A 19,527-nucleotide genomic window follows, 5' to 3' on the forward strand; every position below is an offset into this window, starting at 1 on the left:
CACTTGGCCCGTGTCATATGGGTACCTGGTGTCTGGTGTTGGGCCGCTCCTCAAAGCAGGTACCTCCAGACACGGTGGCTCTCACTCACATGCGTGGCAACAGCTCAACCGTCCTCCGCCTTTCTCACTACCTCCATACTCAGACGCTTCACTCTTCGATACGTATTCACATCACGATACCACGAGCGGAGAATCTGTAACAAATATTCTATTCCCAGCGTTTTTTATTCGACTTCTCCAGGCCTAACCCCTCTCCTTCATACATCCTTTGTTGCCGCCAAGGTTCCTGAAGGAGTGAGACAATGTCCAGCACAAAGGCGACGGCTATGAGCACTCGCTCTCCCACAATTAAACGAATATGTAAGTTCTCGTAATTCCTTCTTCCATCTCGTTTGTATATCCCTCCTGGGCCCCTATTGTATTTCATCGTATCCTTTTGTCGTTCGTGCTCCGACGCTGCCTGTATCTCGTTTGTGATGCTGATGCTCAATTAACCTGGCCTGTCACAGTACGAGAGGCAGCTGAGATATCCAACTCGCCGTCCCGGGACTACTCCGCACACCCTCTAGAAACGGATTTATTCGAATGGCACTTTACTCTGCGCGGACCGCCGAACTCCGTATACAGCGAGGGTGTGTACCATGGCCGCATCGTGCTACCGCCAACGTATCCCCTCCGCCCTCCCATGTTTCGCTTCACTACACCCAACGGGCGGTTCGAGGCGAACCGCGAAATATGCCTTAGCATCAGCGGCCATCACGAAGAGACCTGGCAGCCCGCATGGGGCGTCCGTACAGCCCTCGTCGCGTGAGTACTCCCAACGTCCAGAGCGATCCTCATACTAAACCTTCCCACCGCAACTTCAGACTACGTAGCTTCATGGAGACTGAAGCGCGTGGCCAACTAGGCGGGTTAGAGACTACTGATGATGTGCGCCAACAGCTGGCAAAGGAATCTGGAGCGTGGACCTGCACAACCTGCGCAAAATCCAACGCAGAAATCATCAAGGACTGTGAAGAACGATGTCAAGACGCCGACGCCGCTGCGTCGGATGTCCCCGTTCCACAGGAGCTTAAGATGGTCTGGAAAGACGAAATGAAGCCCGAAGGTTTAGAGGCGGAACATAAGGTCGCCGCGAATGCGGCCGAGGACTCCGAACTCGCTGAAGGGTTCGTGCAAACGTCTCCTTTACCTCCTGTTCCTGCATCTCAACGCCCCGATGCGCCACTGCCACAACCTTACCAGAGACCAATCCGTGAAGCTACGCAAAATTCAGCGCCTGCCCAGCAGCCTGGGCTATACCCTTCTGCAGCTCAGCATCAAACAACAGAGGAAGCGGTTCCCTTATGGATAGATCGGGCTATAGTGGTTCTTGTGGTTCTACTTGTTGCATTACTCATCAAGGTGCTCTTTGGATTATGAGCACAGTCCGTTTCTTAGTTCAGGCGCCAAGGTGTTCCAGGTTGTGGAGGAGCGGTCTCGACACTGGCTTCATTCTTCATCATTTCTGACCCCATTATCTCATCTACGCATACAAGTAGCAGCGTTTTACTTCAGTCGGGTTTTCGGTGACAGCCAACAGATATAAATAGTCCATGTTTATCCTAAAATCTATGTCTCAAAATAAGATTATGCTACGACAGCCCTACCGATACTTCTCCTCCTCAGCACCTTGGCCACGCGCTCAACTTGGCAGGCGATGTGCAACCAACCACCACCACTCTCCCAGCGTGATTTCGGAACTTTTCCTTGCTCTGACGAACACTCCGGTCTTGAGCCCCCAAGAGATGATGAGCTGCGCTTCGAACTCGTCAAGTATTGGCGCGACGGCATCACAAATGCCCCTGACGGATACGGCGCCTCTCGTGTTGAACACGAAACTGACGGCGCCCAAAATATCCGCCCATCGCTGCTCGTCAAGCTTGCCGAAGAAGTCAATCCATTGCGGTATCTCGCGTTTGCGGCCTTCTCTTGGCGGACCGACCCGTTGAACTTGTCTCAGTACATCAATGTCGTCGTTGAATAGATATGTCTGGGTAGGCTGAACCTCCAAGTCCATATGGTAATAAGATTTCGGGTACTTGCGACTTTCATAGTTGCCTGGCTCAAAGCCAAAGGGTATGTTTGGGACTTCTGTTGCCTTTATTCGTATCCGCTCAGTGGCGATTAGATTGATCAGCGCCATCATTGCGCCGTCAGACAATGTGTAGGGCACTTTCATGATCTTGTCGCTTCGGAAAGCCTTGTCGATTTCATTTTTGAAGAAGACTGCATCCAGGTACTTTTCTCTGTGCGAGACCTTTGTAAGAACAGACGTATACCCCTCATTTAGCCTATACGGCCGTCCACCAAACGGTGTTCGCTTGCTTTTGCAAATGACTCTCTCCTTCGTCAGCTGGTCGATGGCTGTCTTGAGAGCTATACTGCTTCGTTGCAGTGCATCTTCTGAAAGCATCGAGAATCTTTCTTTGACATCTTGAGGCGTGTATTCGGTCTCACTAGTGCAGCATAGCGAACGGATCCAGGATCGGGCAATATCAACAGTGCTGAGTGTTGGCTGCAGCTTGGACATTTGCGCAACTTCCGAAACTGTCAGTGACCCAGGCTGGAGTGTAGCCGCCTCGAATCGAGAATAGACCGATGACTGTGGATGGAAAAACTTTTCCCTCCAGTCCTCACTGTTATTATCAACATCTTCAAGCTCAAACTCATGGAGGAGACTTTCCCTTGAGGCAGGAAGTTGTAGCTGCTCCTGGTTGGGGTGCTGCATAGCCCATTTAAAAAGGCCTTTCCAGTTATAATCCAATAGCCGGTCGTAGTCTGGAATCGCTACCTCATCGTTCTGAACCGCGACGATGAAACGTTCTTGGAAATCCTGGGTCGCTTTCAAGAGTAACGGGCCCTTTTCCTTGCGAATTCTAGCCCAAAACCGTCGTAGCGATTGTAATCCAATTGTCGGGAATAAGTGAGACAGCAGACCCCAATCGATGAGCTTGTCTACACCACCAAGCAGACTGCGGATGATCACAAATGCTGCTACAAGTTCATTATCGTCAACTTTGCCTCGGCCTCCTGCCAACGGCCTCTGTTCATTCACATCAGGCGCAAGAGGCATGAGGTTTCGCGCAGCTAGCACAACGCGTTTCGATGGCGTCGGCGCGGCTTGAGGAGCAGCAACAGAGTAGGGATCAGGAGATTCCTGTGCACCGCGCGATTGTGGCTCCGGTTCTTCTGCCAGGCTGGCGGGGGAGGAACACGATGTGTTATCATCCGCTGTAAGATTGACTGCGGATGTTTTGCTCGGTTGCTTATCCGACTTGTTCCATTGTATGCAGGGCATCCGTACATGGTTTCCAGTATCACCACCGAGGAAGTTGATGAAAACAGAGCGTACCTCGGTAGGTAATCGCACATCGAAGCCGTTATTCATTTCAATATCCATACACAGTTTCAGGTTTTCAGCAAAGTAATCGTGCTGCGAGCGATCGTCGTAGGGCGTTTGGGAGGCTTGAGAGGGGATTTGATAACACGATGCCCATGAAAACCAGCATGAGCCCGCAATCCATCCGCTTTGTTGCATTGATGCGGCTAGGCATTCGAAACCATGAGCCGTGCTATTGCGAATCGAGAGTTGGGGGTCAGTCCCAGTAATGCTGTAAGCTTTTTGGGCATCTTCTAGTGAAATATCCAAAGTAATTCCAGTGCAGGCAGATAGACGAAGTTGTTGGGCCTTACTCGAGGGGGCCGAGACGGCAGCGACCGGCCAGAATTGCTGACTCTGACGCCCATCCGCACCATGAGTTGGCGCTTCCGCATGGCGTCTGCGTTTCGCTGGAGAGCTTGGAATCTCGCTAGAGTCGGCGACTCGCTTCGTCGCTATCTGCGCTGCATATACTGGAGCGCTCAAAATCGCAACATCGGCCGCAAGGGACCTTCTACCTCGCCCACCAACCTTGTTGTCAAACTGGGGCGTTGTCGCCATGTCCATTTCATCTTCCTCGTCCTCCTTGGGGGTTTCTGTGTCCTGGGGCACGTGGGGAGATCCGGGTATCTGGTGTGGGAGAATGTTCGTGGGATAAAGTTGCCGGATGCTTTCAACCAGAGTCCTTGTCTCCGGGGCGAACGCCGGAACTGACGGAATCGTAATGATTTGACATTTTCCTATTCTTCCATCAGGTGTCCTGAACGCGTGCCACTGATCGACAATCTTTTTCTCTCGAATCATTTGTAGCATTACCGACTTGACCCTTGCTCCAGTGGGGATGTCTCCTTTAAGATGCTGTGTCTGCCATTTTTCTTTTACCAAAAGCTCGAGTGACTGGCCCGTTGGAAGCACACCGCTGTGTTGGTGTAAAAGCTCCGTGATAATGTTCAAAAGTTCATGGCGGGCTTTGTGTTTGATTCGCGGTTTCTCTGATTTCTCTCTGACAATCTCAGCGGGCAGAGAAGAGCCTGGGGGAGTGGCTGAGGTAAGAGTAGCAGGGCGACTCTCCGGCACTTCAGATGTGAGATCTGGCAGTTCTGCAAAACCTGGGGGTGCTTCGGAGTCTTCTGACATACTGCGAAGTTGACAGGGCACGGTAGACTGCCTTGTTGGAGCTTTTGTAAGAGGGTCAACCTGGCGCGGCGGAATCGTTGGTATGACAGTCAGAAGCCCTACTTGCCCGGAAAGAATAGATATGTCTTCATTGACAGTTTCAGATTCAGCTGTCTGGCGAGGTTCCTTCCTGGTTGGCCGGGTAGCAGTGTTTGGGGACTCATCTCCCCTTCCGCTTCCATTGACAAACACGTAACTCGAAGAAGGTCCCTTATTCGTTCTGCATAATTTCTTTGCGTTGAATACGTGACGCTTGCTGGTAGAAAGGGTAGCGTCCGGGGGCGTCGGTGGAGGTCGAGGCTTGAAGGAAGGGTTGCAAGGAGTTTGCGATTTTTCAAGGTGGTACTTTAATCCCACGTCATTCTTCCAGGTGCCAGCGCACTTCTCGCATTTAAACTGACGACTCGTGGAGGCATGCGCCTTCGAGGTGGGTAGCTTTCGATTCGCTGGGCCGCTATTCCTTGTTTTCGGACGACCTCGGGCGGGAATCTTTGGTTCCGGCACTTTCGCCTCTGGCAACTCAGCTGAATGATCCAGTTCGCGAGTCTCTTCGTGATAATTTGCCTCAAGCCTATGAACGTTTGACTCAAGGTCTCCTTCCTTCCCTCTGGCCGCGGATTCAGCAGCGGTCTCACGATTTCCTCTTTGTGGTGAGTTTTGTATCGATGTCAAATCTTGAGAAACTATGTCTTGAGGACTGCTTCGTTGCTCCGGTCTGATCTTCTTTGGGCGACCTCTTCTTTGTAATTTGGACAGGCCGCGTTGACACAGGTGTGACAGCGTTGATGCCGGAGCGAGACTACTTCTCTCGGTCAGAGGTGTAAAATCGTACGGCACAGACAAACTTTGGCTTCCATGTTGCATGTCCGTCTGCGATCGATCGCTAGAAATGCTGGTTGCTAAGCGGGAATTGTCCTCCCTAGAGGGTGGCGAGTCCACCATAGAGTACCAGTATAATGAACCAGACTTGCCAGGCCGACCGCGCTCGCTCTTCACAGCAAGATGCTTTACGTTGCTTGGCTGTATGTTGTCTGCTGATATCGAGGCTGTCAACCCAGCCAGATAGCGAGTGAAGCTGGGCCCAATCGTCATCGCGCATAGTTGCGGGTTTGTCAACCCGTCGGATCCTGATTCTTGAATGCAAAGCGCAACAAGAGAGGTCATCGGGATGTAAATAGACCACGACGGGCGGTGCGATGGCACAAGGCCTCGGACATTCTTCGCGGTAGCGCTCACGCCAGCGTCATCGTCCCCATGCTCTCGTGGGGAGGGTTTCGATGATTTTGCAGTCCTTTTGCCCGTAGCTAGGAAAATAGACCAATCCCTGGCATTCATGTCCCGGCTGAAGCGAATACAGTCCTTGAAAATGCGATTGTCGAGCTTTGCGGCGACGTATTGTATATTGCCACGAGCATTGAGGAACCTGCATGTCTTGGAGACAACTTTCATCTGCCATATCATTCCCAACACACCAAGCTTTAATTTCAAATCCTGGAGGCGCATAACGTTCCACTCTTTGCAGATTGCCATGATCGTAGTGGCAAGGACTTTGTAGTCGATAGAGTCACCCGTCCATCTAGTGTGCCATGGGACAGGCTCCAGACTCTCGACCAGGAATTTTCTTGAGAGCTTGATGTCGGTCTCTGCTTCTCCCCTTTCGTTGGATTCGTCTGGTGTGGAAGGTGCGAGAAATCTGAGCCAGAGCTTGCTTGTCTTGGTACCGCGGACAAGAATTGTTCGCTTTGTGATATAGCCCTTCTCTACCAAGCAGTTTGTCCTCTTTGGGACCGATCGCTTATCTTGGCCGACCAACCTACCCAAATCCCCCTGCAGAATTCCATTACCTGTGGTGGAGGCAATACCTTGCAGCAGTATCCATTCAGATCGAGGAAGGCGTTTGTAGTCGACTCCATGCCCAGCCAACAATTCCCACATGGTCTCCTCCAATACATATAATCGAAGCCAGTCTTCCTTTTTGGACCTTGTTTCTAGGGCGGGCTCGTTTGCCGAATGCTTCCCGGTCGTTTGTGTTTGAATCAGTGAGATTATCGCGCTCAAAGAGAGGTCATTGTATTTTCGTTCATGTCCAACAGAGATGTCTTTCCTTTCAACGAGCCACTTCCAGATGATTGCAATCATACGATGGGCATCCGACTGTGGATCTTTCAGTATTTGGACAACTTCATCTTGTGATGGTTCGCACTCGCGTATCGAGAGCAGGACGAGAATGGACGCAAGAACCTCCCAAACAGTAGCGCCTGTTAAAGGATTAGCCCCCATGGTAATGTATAAAACAATTCATTATCTTCGTCTCGAATTATTTTGCTCGCTGGTAGATGAGAAATGCGCGAGAATGTAGATAGATTAGCATACCTTGTTCGCCGGCGCAGGATGAGAGAAGCACTACGCGTTCAAGTAGCCCTTCAAGATTCGTCGCCATGACTCTTTTTATGCAGAGATATTAATGTGACATGTTGTAAGTGGTCAGATACAAAAAAGATGTGCCTGCATGGTTTGATGGCAGGAATTGAACTTGCAGCCAAACCGCGATGCGCGTGCTTGACGCTAAATTTTTCAGCGTGTGGGGCTTGTACCAGTATGCTGGATTAGGTCCGCCTTTACCAGACCATCTTGGGCGACCATTTCCAGGGTGCCTTGATAGTTACCCTGCACTAACCAGTCAGATCAGTATCTGACCAGGTCTCTATCTACCTTGGTACGCGGGCCTTGGAAGGGGGCTCATTTTTGGACATGTTTAAATACTTTGACATTATCTACGTGCATTTTTGCCCCCTGGTCGGCTTTATCAGCGGCATAGGACGTCGTAACAACTATGTAGCGAGTATTCTTCTCTACAACCGGTGTAAAAGCCTCCGATATGCTCACTCAATGGCTAAGATGCGTGTGCAAGTTGGCACGCCGTCATAGCTACAGTTAAAAGCACCCGCTCCATAGACAGGAAATGCGCAAAATTCCCAATGGGCAAATTAGAAACATGTATATTTAAATGATGGTTGTTCATGGGGCAAGGCGTGTAACCCGTACACGCCATAACAGAAACTGCCTGCTCGGAAGCACGGGAGTTGTCTCGGAAGTTAAGTGACGCCCTTCTCGTCGGCTAGGTGCTTCATTAACAGAGATCTATCGTGCCGTTGTAGGTTGATGAGAGTTTATCTAGACTATACGTCTTGCTTCCCTTTCTTATGGAAATCCAGTTTCCGTTGCTCGTGCTCTCGAATGCGCCGGTATGCTTCAACTACGTCTTGCCTTTCCTCCTCCAGCTGCTCGCGTCGCCTCAGACTACCCGCAGCTTTTGGCGCACTCCCAACGTTGACCGTAGCAGTTCCCACGACTTTGAGAAGCCTGGACTGCTTTTTGTGCAGCTCAGGGGGGGCCTCCGCTACGTCGTTCAGTCCATGTCTCGCTTCTCCCCTCTTCTTCTTCAACTCGGCCCAGGGGTCGTCGTCTGCGGCGTCTTTGCCGCGCCTCCCTTTCTTCTTTTTTGTTGTGTTTTCTTCGTCGTCCAAGACTGAAGTTGAGAGAATGCCTGCCCCATCATTCTCGAGTTCACGTTCTGCCGCTAGCTCCTTGTCCTCCTCCTTCTTGTCTTGGATCTTTCGCTCCTCTTCTCGCCACTGGTCGTACAGCTTGTGCATTTTACGCTCCTTTCGGGTTCGTTGGGTCTTAATGCCCTCTAAGTCTTTGCCTCCCTTGATGCCCGACTTTGTTGATACGCCAGCCAATGGCATTGCAGCATCTACCCGTGCCGCAAAGGCTCTCAGGTCTTCGCCGGGCTTTATTTGGAGTTTTTCGCTTCGCTGTGTTGGACCTGTTGTCGCGAATTTCTTAATTTTCCCATCATCAAGGCCAGAGTGTAACTTCTCCCCTGACGAAAATGCCATCAGTCGCTGGAAGGCTCGAGGGGCGTCGATGTCAGATTTCGCCTGTCGACGCCTCTTCGCCTGCCTGGACGTCCCACTCGATACACCGGCGCTTTTCGAGTTAACAGGGAGGGGCAATGCCCTCTGCGACGGCGGTAAGTTGAAGCTGCAGCAATCATTAGATACGAGGCGTTCGTAGTAACAAAGGCAGAAATAGACCTACTCGGCATCGTCACCTCTTTTCCGCTTGTGTTTGTGTGGCATGATGAAAGAGAGTGGCTATGTGGCCGTCTATGGAAGCAGTCTCGCGCCCTAGTAACGCCTCCTGATGCGGAGGATTGTCGATTCTGTCATGCATATGAAAGCTAAACATGAAGTTCGAACAAGAAAAGTTGCTGGTAAAGACAAAGGAAAATTTTATGGGGCTTGGTGGGGCTATTGACTGGCCGCGCTAAAACCTACTGGCGATCAAATACTAAGGTACTGAGGACGATGGCTTTTCTAACCCAGACAATGCATACAAATACCTGGAACAATGTATGCTCGGAGACATTCAGGCCAAGGACGTTCTCTTTCAACAAAGAAAAACGAGGCCGCATCTGGCAGGTGGTGCTACCTGTCAGAGCGCGTCCCTTGAGCCATGTGGACATAGTCCGCCATGGCGGCGGCTCAATTGCATGTTTGCCGCTATTCGCTCCACACCAACTGAGGAACAATAGTAAGAGACGAGCCGCAATGCATCTCGGGTTCCAGTGTGGCTTTGATCTCGAACGACTGCGGTGTTGTCTACTTTAAAATTAGCTTTGGGAGTCTCTCGCTTGACCAATAGATTGCCATCAGTGCACATCGACCCGTCTGCGAGACAACGCTACCGCTCCAGCTGTTTTCCCGATAACAGAACAATACTAACTTGACACGCCAAAGTTCGAACCGAGGCCCAAAGGAACAATACTCCCGCATAGTTTGAAGGAAACTTTCTGTTGGTTGAAGACATGTCCTCGCAAGACTTAAAAACTCTGTCTGCCCCGAAAGATCAGCTCCTGTTCATCACAACTACTCTACAATTCACCTTCCACAAGCACACTTGAACATATTCCATATCTTCAAACCCCCCAAACACATCATCATGCCTGCTATCCAGAACGCCACCGTCCAGGCCAAGCCTGCCGACTACGTCGCCGCTGACGAGAACGTCACAGTTAACCCGGGCAAGAAGTTCTCCGGCTACCAGGCTTGCACCGTCATGTAAAGTCTTGGTTACTCGGCAAAGTTTTGGGTTTCACTTCTTTCGAGCTTGACGAGTGTCCAGACATCACAGCACTCTTCTACGCCGCCCCGGTTCTTGAGATATCTTTTATTCGCCAATTTCAGCTGGCTCTTTCAACATCGATTGGCTTTGGTTTCGGACTCAACTGTTCGCGACTAGAAGCTATTTTTTAACACCAAGGTTCAGCAACATTTCCGCGGCGACTTACAGCAGGCCTGCAATGCTGTGCAATGTGGGGACTTATTGGGCTGTGTACAACTTTCTCTTCTTCTGCGGCTTGAAATTATGGCTTATTTATTAATCCAAATCTACGCCTTGTTTACCAGGACTTTTATCGAAGGTTACTTTAAATTTGTTGAGACCAGTGAGATAAACCCCAGTGCAAAGGTAATACGCCTGGCCTACTGAATTGAGAGAAGCTATCGTAAACCTTGAAGTCAGTTTCGGCAACTTATACAATTGAGACAAGTAATCCCATACCCGCTTTTAAAGGCGATCAATTGATCAAGCCATCGTCCTTGTAACACAACTCCAAGAAATTATCGTTGGTGCATGCATCTTGTCCAACAGGGAACTGCAAGTGGCAGGTTCCCAAGTACACAGTACCTCAGCTAGCGGGGCCCATATTGGGCGGTGAGGAAACCTGACGGCAGAATTTTGAGATTTTCTTGTCTTGGACTTTTCTTTCGCAGTCAGTGCCGCCTAGCACAGTTCAGCGGACGCAGGAGAGTCGCAACTCCAAATTTTTTCAGGTACACCAGGCCATCTAAAAGCTCAATTGCATTGCTGGGAGCATCTTGTTACCGAAATGGAATCCCAGAAGAGTAGACTGCGAAAGCAGTCCAAAATTTCTCGCAATGCGCCTTCAAAGGTGTCGTCGCATGCTGGCGAACATTCCAGCGAAAACGAAGACAGCGCTCTCAAGGTAGTGCCCTTCATTCCCCAACCATGGGTACCTAATTCGAGCTCTAACATATCACGATGTAGTTCGCCCTTGATGGAATTGACGACAGTGACACGTCTGAATCGTCTATCGAGCTAGAGAAGCGCCTACCTAAGAGCACGAGGTCCACACAATCGAAGGCGGTCCCTTCAGCAGATGATATTGAAGATGAAGACGACGACGACGACGAAGAAGAAGACGAAGAAGAAGATATCCCCGTTTCAGACCTCGAAGATCTAGACGAGGAAGATCGGGAAGACATGATCCCGCATACCCGCCTCACCATAAATAACACGTCTGCCCTTCTTGCGGCTCTTGAGCGCATAGCTATCCCTACGGATAAGAGCGTGCCGTTCGCAACGCATCAAATTATTGTATCTTCCGCAAAGACAGCCGAATCAATCCCGGATGTGTCGGACGACCTTCAGCGAGAGCTTGCCTTCTATACCCAGTGCCTCGACGCCGCTCGCCAGGGCAGAAGCAAACTCCTTGCCGAGGGCGTGCCATTTTCCCGACCAAAGGACTACTTCGCCGAAATGGTCAAAGAGGATGCGCACATGGAAAAGGTCAAGGCGAAGCTGATCGAGGAAGCCTCTGCAAAGAAGGCCTCCGCTGAAGCTAGAAAGCTGCGCGACCTGAAGAAGTTCGGCAAGCAAGTCCAAGTTGCCAAGCTGCAAGAGCGCCAAAGGGCTAAGCGCGAAACCCTCGAAAAGATCAAGACATTGAAGAGGAGTAAGACACCCGCGCCACCTCATACCTAAACAAAACCACTAACGTGAGCTCTTGTCAGAACGTCAAGAATCCGGCGGTGACCTCGGCACCAAAGAAGGTGATTTGTTCGACGTTGCAGTTGATGACGAGATCTCCAAGCATTCGCAGCGATCTAATGCCGGGCGTCCGTCCTCGGGATCAAACACAAAGCGCCAAAAGAAGAACGAGAAGTTTGGCTTTGGTGGTAAAAAGAAGCACATCAAGTCTGGTGATGCGATGAGCTCGGGCGACCTGAGTGGCTTCAACCCTAAGAGAATGAAGGCTGGCAGCAAGAACAAGAAGACGAGCCGCCCTGGGAAGAGCAGAAGAAAGGCCATGTCGAGCAAATAAATATCAGTAGCGGTAGTTGAAGGGGGTTGGGCATGACTCTTACGCGTCTGGTTTTAGTCTACAAAAACATCAATCCATGTGATTCATTGTTAGGCATTCTCACGTGCGCAAGAGCAGATGTATAAGTAGATTGGAACATGATTCATCCAAATTCATCTATGAAAACAAAAGGATATATAAAGATTTCGAATCGAGTGAGGGTAGAAAGGTAAGCGTCACACCATTGCATAAAGTCAGTAGCGGTCAGATAATGTCCAGGCTGGCGGACTTGGTAGGAGCCTCTCTCTGACGAGCCTGAGCTATTGTCTCGCACACCAATCTTCCCCGATGCAGAATATCGCTAAATGTTATTGGCAACCCAAAGAAAATGCAAGCTGATAAAAAATTGCCAAGCGGGCGAGTAAGAATTTTCCGGAATGTATTTTGCTTTGCTTGCTTTTCAAGTTTTCGAAATGTTGAGGGATAGCCAAAAACGTTCGGCTGGAACGAGCAAGTATGCTGCTACAGTCGTGGAATATGCGTCGTCGATGCCAGGGTAACAGTAGTGTCATGAATAATTCGGAAACGCGAGACATGAAATGTTGTAAGCTCAAGTAAAAACCGCCCAAATACGCCGGAAAAAGCCCATGGTATCGAAGAGAGAATGCAGAGTGTGTTTCGAACGCGTTGCTGTGGACAAAGCAGCGGTAACTCTTACCAATGGCGACTACGTGGCCGCATTAGCTAGAAAACCGAGTAGCATGATATATAACGCCCTGACATTGCGGCATCTGATTATGGAGAAGCTGCAACACACCAATGGCGGTGAAAGGACCAGGCGCTCTTTTGGCACTCTTTGCTGCAATATTTCGTGCGGCGACATCGGCGACATTTTGCGAACTGCCGTGGAAATTCTTCCCAGGTTCCACATTGATAGTAGGCGCACTGTCGAATACCACCGCGGGTATCGTCTTTGCGACATAAATTCCGCATAACCACGCCGGCCCAATATTGCATGTCGGTGCTGTGATATCTGACCGTAAACTTCTCAACCAACGGGAAGAGATTGAAGTCGTTTGGCAAGAGGTATTCTTCATCGACGGCCACAGAATCGTCAATCTCCTCTCCATCACCTTCCCCATCGAGGGCCGCAAGGTCTTTGCCAATGGCCAGCCTAGGGACCAGATGGCTGTTTTGGAAATATGAGCGAAGCCCACAATATTTTGAAACATAGGCGAGAAGCTGCAGCGACATGAGAACATCTTCTTCTCTTGGCATGACAGCCAACATTTGTGGATTTGGTACGAAATGACGATCCAGCAGGTATCTTGGCACCGATGATGTTTGCGCATTTGGTTGGGGGGGTGAGACCATGGAAGGGCGGTTTGGGGAGAGCCCAATCGGTGCCACTGGAGTAGGAGCTACATCACTGCCAATGCTTCCGTCGATGGGGGAACGGTGAGTGATGTTGAAAGCGCCAGTGTCCTGCGTCTCGGAGACAGTTGCACCTGTCAGTTCGAGCGACTCGGTAGCCAACATCCCCTCGCTATCATCCATCGTGAGGTCCTGTATTCCGACAGCCGATCGAATATCTCCGGTTCCAGTCATCTCAGCATCTGGGGCTTCATCGGACGGCATACTATCATTATTCATATCGTCAACTTCAGCGGTGGAGTTCTGATGACGAATCGAAGGCCTCCGGCGCTGTGGGGTTTCCTCGTCGATGTTTGCAGTTGGTAGTACGGTCGGAGAGCGTAGTTGAGGTGGAGGCAGCGGTGTTGTTGGGGAGGTTGGCTGGGACACAAATTCAGACTGCGCTAGCAGCGTCACGGATGCTAAGCGGTCGGCATCTCTCACAGGGCGCAGAAGTCCATCGGCGACTTCCATCATCGGGACAGCAGGCGCTAGTGGTTGGATAACTAATTGTCGAAAGGTAGTAGGTTGACCGTCGGTGGCTCGAGAACTGTGGCGATGGCGGGTTGGCGTAACGGCTAGACGGTCTGAAGTCCCTTGTCTGGCAGGGGATGATGCAGAGGACGCTTCCGATCCTCGTTGAGTAGCAGTAGACGGTCCTGCGTAGCTAGCTGCAATGTCTATCGATGGAGGCAGCCCTTGTCTTCGGATTATTCTGTGTTCGGTTTCATTGCGTAAAGCTCTATTGGCAAATAGACTTGAAGGCCTGGATGGTTGGCGGTGGTCGTGACTTCGGTGTCGGTGATGATGCTCGTGTATCTGCTTCTGTTTCGCCTCGTCCGCCTTCTCACGGCATCGATCAATAACTTTTATGTAATTGTCAAGAATGGTTGCGATGACAGGGACCATGTCGGCCTCGACAACGCGCGTGCGGACATTCTCGGTTCCGCGCACGCCGATGTTGACAACACATTGAAATGCGAGGTTCCATTTCCACATGCCCATCATGTCTTTGCTTCTGCCCTGTTTCAAGATGCAGACGAGGCGTTCGATGCCGCCATCGACCGTCAAGATATCTCGGATACGCGCCGAGGATGTCGTGAGGTACGCGAGGTGGTTGAGAGAATTAATCAGGGGAAGGGTAGAGGTGCAGTCGAGCGCCCGGCGGTCATACAACGCAGTTGTGATGCCCACAGATGCCTTGTTGACATTTGGGATGCTGAAGTTGACTTCTCTCATTTTGGCAGTCTCCTATGTGAAAAGGGCGCTGTCGCCACGATATTGCCCGAGGTATGGTTCACGGGGGAGCCTGCCACGGCGGCTTGAGCACCGTTGAGATAGATGACGCCAGTTTCCAACAGCGATGGGAAATTTCGCGACTGTACGTAAGCCGCAGGGGCGTGGAAGGGTAATTCCGTGGAAGACAGAATCTTGTGTAGTCGGATTCGGTCGGGGCACGAGGAGTTGGGCCGCTAGAATAGGCGTTTAAAGACGGCGGTGCGGCGGCGTAGGGCCCATGAAAGTAATTTCTGGTGATGCGTAGGCGCTTTGGAGATGACGGCGATGGTCTTCGGAGAAAAAGACCTGCGCGACGTGAAATGCCACTGATGGCCAAGTAAGGTAGTTCGTGTTTCAGGCAAGGCTTTAGGGCCGCCAGGTTGTGTCGTGAGCCGAATGCTTCAAAGTGGTAGTAATAGGGAAGCAGGTATCTATCGTATGGCAACAGTTGGCATGGAAAATGCAGTTTGCCAACGACGCTCACCGATGAGGGCGGAAGGATGAGTACTTCGCGAGGCAAGATGAGGAGGGCGAGGAGGAGGAGGTTGGCTGACGAAGAATCAAGCGACGTCAGGGAGAAGCAGTGGTGAACGGACCGCTCCGGGCACTGTGGGCGGCCGGCAGTAGAGAGGTTGTAAGCCTGCTGGAGTTGTGTGCTGGAATGCATTGCACAGCAGCTTGGCGTTCAAAAAAACTACCCCTTGGCTGTGACCAGCTCCCTCTGCTAGCGCCTGGTAAATTTACCTGCCACTGGACTTGAGGGGCGGTGCCCGAAGTCGTCGCACAGTGTGGGCTCTCCCCCTTAGAGGCCCCTAATGGGGCTCCTGACCTCGCTGTGGTCTGTGCCAAGTCATTATTGGTACAGTTCCGGTTTGGGTGACTTACACTGTGTCGCCACTGCTTTGGTTATTTGGCCTGAGAGAGGAGAACCCTTGTGGCGGCGACGGCCAACTACCTACCTACTTTTATTACTTCGTGGATAACCTACTGCAACAATATGGACTCTCGGGGCTTGTAGGTTTTGCTTGATTTAAACCTTACCGGAAATGAAGTATATAATTACAGGTTTGATACGAATACATTGACCAGCATTATTGACATGTTCGCCACTTAACTAGCAATACACGCGTGGCCGAGTTGCCGAGGCCAAGTAGAGATCGAATAAGTTTACCATATCATAGCTTCTAGGAGAATTTTAATAAATTCTGATATAAGATGTTAGTTTATTATCCATCTAGTTATCTTGAATCTTCTTTGGTTTTGTTCACTATTGTTCGTCCTTGCAAATGTGGCAAAGGTTCAAAGCTAAGCAACTCGATTTTAAGCGCCCGGTATTCTGACCGCCCCCCGCACCGGCAAGCTCTGGTGGCTGGTTTTACCAAATGATCTATTGTCCTCGCTAGGCACAAACTAATAAATGGAAGTTTGATTAAATTAGTACCGAGGTCTGTCCGCAGCGCCGTGAGTCGTTCAGCTGTTGAAGGAAAAGTAGGACACCAGAAAAAGAAGCCATGCGAATCCCATTTCCAGAAGCAAACCGAAACGTCCCACTAAGTGTCGACTGAGATCAGTACTTGGCCATTCGTCGACTAGCTGGCAGGCAAGTGCAGATGGATTGTCCTTTGCCCCGCATTGCTGTATGATTGGCAATTGGTTTGATTGCAATTGGCAACCAGGAGATGTGCTGTGGCAGGGATTCTGAAAAGACATTCAGCATGCTCTTGGGTAAACTGTGAGGTGCCTATATCAAGTCGTAAGGACATTGGAGCTCGTCGGTTTGATAATCGCTGCTTACACTTACAATGGTGGCAAGAGGATGCCCTTGTTACACATTACCGACACAACACGGGTGTGATGATAGCTGGTAAACAAAACAAAAACACGCACGAGGGTATATATACCAAACAAAGATTATCGTACATATCAAAACATCGCTAGTCCCCGCTAATTTTGGCATGCCGAAAATACTTCATGCCCACCCACGCCACCACAACCCAAACCCAGGCCATAACGCACGTGAGTATCATAAGGGCAGGGTAATAACCAACAATGGGCAATGTAGGGTCATCCTCCAACTCGGGCGGCGCATACGGTGTCTTTCCAACGTCCCATGCCCAACTCCAAATGTCAAGGCAGCTGCCCATGCCGATAACAAAGACTAGCCAGGTTACGGTGAGGACAACCCACCCCCACCACTCTGTCTCCGCATAGTCCCAATCCGCCTCCGAGTTAGGTATTGTGTTTGTAGAAATGCCGCTGTAAGATAGTGGTGACTTTGCCGGCTGGAAGGGGCTCCGGCGAGGGGACGAGCCGCGTGCGGCAAAGTATGACTCCGACCCCGACGAAGATGCTGACAAATTCGGCCTTGGGGGGATGGCATTATGCGAAATATGAAGGATATCATCCTCATCAGTCGTTGATGTATCCTGTGTTATTTGAGGATCTGCGTCACGCTCCGGGCTAGCTGCGCCGCCGGGGCCAACATGAGTCCTCGGCGACGCACTGGACTTCGCCAGTGCTTGTATCTCCGTCGTCTTAAGACCTAGAGCATCGTGGCTGCTTATAGAAAGCGTAGTATCAACATTTCCAGGTACCTGGACATATGCTGTGGCCTGGGCCGTATCAATTGCCAAGGGTTTGCTGCCGTCTCGCCTGTCTCGTTGAGCCCCTCTGCCGAGTAGAGCGACCTTTCTAAGGGAGCCACGCCGTCGCCGTGTTTTCGGCTGCGCTGTTGCAGAAGAAGAATGAGGGGAGCCGGGACCCTGTGAGGAGCTGTCGTCGGCCGCTGCTTCGGCCTGCTGCGCTTCCAAGGCTGGCTTCATGAAGGGCAGTTTAGACAGCAGTCCCGAGCCAGTGTAGGGCTTATCCCGATGCGAGGGCGGTACAAAGTCAGCCTCCTCATGCGGTAGTAGTGTATCCATGATCTGTGCCGGATCCAATCACCAGAGCATCGAGACAATGAGCGGCCAAATCGTCGGCCTTGGTAGGTGTCGGCGTGGGCTATCTTGACATCGTAAATCGACTGCTAGAAATTCAGTAAGTGTTGCATACATAAAAAATCTAGAAAAACTTACATGCGCCAATATCTCCGAAATATCGCGGCCTGCCTGTTGACGCGTAAGTTGCTAATGCGACCGAGTCCTTGCGCATGCCACCTTCACCTGCTCTGTGGCCAATGGCCCCTCGACCCACCCCAGGCTATCAAGGTTCCCCCTGACGAAAGTGAACACCTCATACCCACTAATACGTGATAGCCTTTGGCTACCTACCATCTTGTCAACTTACGCGCGTATCAATTAGTTGAGAGCGTGCCGATTATCGCACAGTGCGCTCGTGCCCCAACTTGCCTCGCCGCGACGAACAGCAACATATTCAACTTTACGACTTGAGCATATGGATCCGTTCGACGACCGCCCTTCAGATCCGTCGCTGCCCGAGCTTGTCGTCGACGACATAGACACAAGCAACGCTGAACGTTCTACGAAGCGCTATTCCTCAGTCCTGGAACCTTCAATGCTTTCACCAGATAGCGCGTTCCTCTCCAAATCTACGATGGCGGATAGTACGACGACAGACCATCCCAATGGCCTGTCCACGCCCACCAACCCGTTCAACTTCCAGACCCAGGTGATATCCACTTCACCAGTCAAATCCGTAGGAATATCCAAACTTGTTTCTGAGTGTAGCTTAATCCAACTGACACTCTGAGAAAGAACATCGGCCAACGCCGCGGCCATAGATATAAGCACAGTAGTGTTTCGACGCAGCACCAAATATTTCAGGAGCCCCCTCAACGGCCACCTCCAGTCCTCCCCGCATCGCTGCCCATCCCTACTGTGAAGGAGGCATGGAAGAGCATGACCAAAGATCAAAGAATGCGTCTTTACTGGAGTCTGTCTCATCTCGCCATAGCTGTGTTTATCTTCTTCAGATCCGAGGGGTCACTCTCCGCAACTGCCCTATCGCACCTCGTTTTCTTTGACGCCGGCAGTGCCGCTGTTTGTGTGGCTGTAGATGTTCTTGGAAACTTTGAGGTCTGGAGGCGCAGCAGTATCCGTCACCCATTCGGACTAGAGAGAGCTGAAGTTCTGGCTGGATTCGCCATGTCAATTTTTCTTCTCTTCGGAGGGTTTGATCTTGTTTCCCACAACCTCAAGCATCTTCTCGAATCCGTGGGTCATCATGAACCACACCACGAGCATTTCCATGGAGGAGACACTCCAACAGGATCTATTGATCTTGCGTCCGCAGCTGCTATTGTTAGCACGCTGGCATCCGCATACGGCCTGAAGAACCACGCCCGTATTGCCAAGGTCATGAGGGTTTCCTACCTCGCGTCTTTGCCAAGCATCCTCTCCAACCCATTCCATTTTCTGACGCTTTTATTTTCCACCTTGGTTGCGTTGCTACCACTCTTCTCGATCGAACTTTACACTTGGCTGGACAGATTGATTTGTGCCACTATTTCCCTAGCCATGTTCGGGCTTGGTATGCGGGTTGCCATCGCACAAGGCCTTATGCTCCTTATGTCATATGGTGGTACTAACGGTGATGCGGGGGTATCCTCAGTGATCCAGGACATCGAGTCTGAATCAAGTATCACCAGCATTGACGAAGCACAATTTTGGCAGGTTCACTACGGTCTCTGCATGGCCAACTTGAAAATCAGCGTACAGAAAGGCAGCGACGAAGTCGCCCTCAGCAGATTGCGCAACAGGATAACTTCATTAATACAAAACCGCCTGGGAGAAGGCTACGGCACAGGCGGCAGTGTCAGATGGGAGGTATCGTTGCAGCTCAATGCGAACGGCGGTTTATAGATTCCTAGAGGCAGGTAGTTCGGTCTTCAGTGTCAATGCATGTTAAATAACGAGAACAACGTTTACTTTAATAATATATAAGTATTTTGAATTGAATCATTAGAGGAGGGTATCTCTATCGGCACCAGATATTTATGTGCATTGCTGTACCAGATGTACTTGCAATCATATTCTTACACAACGGGATGTATCCTACAACCTGCTGTCGGCGCGCTTCCAAATCCACAAACAGATCAAATAGAAATTGA

At 50.8% G+C, this 19,527-nt stretch overlaps 6 protein-coding genes across 6 annotated transcripts; 2 read left to right on the forward strand and 4 right to left on the reverse strand.

Annotated features, from left to right (window-relative positions):
• Nucleotides 1-302: 302 nt before the first annotated feature.
• On the forward strand, nucleotides 303-1,422 carry ISF_04066 (ubiquitin-conjugating enzyme E2 6; the record flags this gene model as incomplete). The annotated part of the gene is made up of 3 exons (XM_018847672.1): nucleotides 303-360; nucleotides 510-807; nucleotides 876-1,422. 3 exons carry the CDS (start codon nucleotides 303-305, stop codon nucleotides 1,420-1,422), a joined length of 903 nt encoding a protein of 300 aa, XP_018705252.1.
• Nucleotides 1,423-1,684: 262 nt separating this feature from the next.
• ISF_04067 (TFIIIC transcription initiation factor complex subunits Tfc3) lies at nucleotides 1,685-6,877 on the reverse strand (the record flags this gene model as incomplete). The annotated part of the gene is made up of 1 exon (XM_018847673.1): nucleotides 1,685-6,877. One exon carries the CDS (start codon nucleotides 6,875-6,877, stop codon nucleotides 1,685-1,687), a length of 5,193 nt encoding a protein of 1,730 aa, XP_018705253.1.
• Nucleotides 6,878-7,776: 899 nt separating this feature from the next.
• On the reverse strand, nucleotides 7,777-8,742 carry ISF_04068 (urease accessory protein UreD; the record flags this gene model as incomplete). Its single annotated transcript, XM_018847674.1, has 2 exons — nucleotides 7,777-8,644; nucleotides 8,702-8,742. The coding sequence occupies 2 exons, from the start codon at nucleotides 8,740-8,742 to the stop codon at nucleotides 7,777-7,779; spliced, it is 909 nt and encodes a 302-aa protein (XP_018705254.1).
• Nucleotides 8,743-9,604: 862 nt separating this feature from the next.
• ISF_04069 (rRNA processing protein) lies at nucleotides 9,605-11,789 on the forward strand (the record flags this gene model as incomplete). Its single annotated transcript, XM_018847675.1, has 5 exons — nucleotides 9,605-9,723; nucleotides 10,072-10,109; nucleotides 10,498-10,670; nucleotides 10,733-11,420; nucleotides 11,479-11,789. The coding sequence occupies 5 exons, from the start codon at nucleotides 9,605-9,607 to the stop codon at nucleotides 11,787-11,789; spliced, it is 1,329 nt and encodes a 442-aa protein (XP_018705255.1).
• A 706-nt stretch (nucleotides 11,790-12,495) lies between these two features.
• On the reverse strand, nucleotides 12,496-14,420 carry ISF_04070 (hypothetical protein; the record flags this gene model as incomplete). Its single annotated transcript, XM_018847676.1, has 3 exons — nucleotides 12,496-12,512; nucleotides 12,586-12,668; nucleotides 12,715-14,420. The coding sequence occupies 3 exons, from the start codon at nucleotides 14,418-14,420 to the stop codon at nucleotides 12,496-12,498; spliced, it is 1,806 nt and encodes a 601-aa protein (XP_018705256.1).
• A 1,973-nt stretch (nucleotides 14,421-16,393) lies between these two features.
• Nucleotides 16,394-17,380, reverse strand: ISF_04071 (hypothetical protein; the record flags this gene model as incomplete). Its single annotated transcript, XM_018847677.1, has 1 exon — nucleotides 16,394-17,380. One exon carries the CDS (start codon nucleotides 17,378-17,380, stop codon nucleotides 16,394-16,396), a length of 987 nt encoding a protein of 328 aa, XP_018705257.1.
• Between the last annotated feature and the right edge of the window lie 2,147 nt (nucleotides 17,381-19,527).

This window comes from Cordyceps fumosorosea (genome assembly GCF_001636725.1).
Source record: "Cordyceps fumosorosea ARSEF 2679 chromosome Unknown scaffold_8, whole genome shotgun sequence".
Lineage (NCBI taxonomy): Eukaryota > Fungi > Ascomycota > Sordariomycetes > Hypocreales > Cordycipitaceae > Cordyceps > Cordyceps fumosorosea.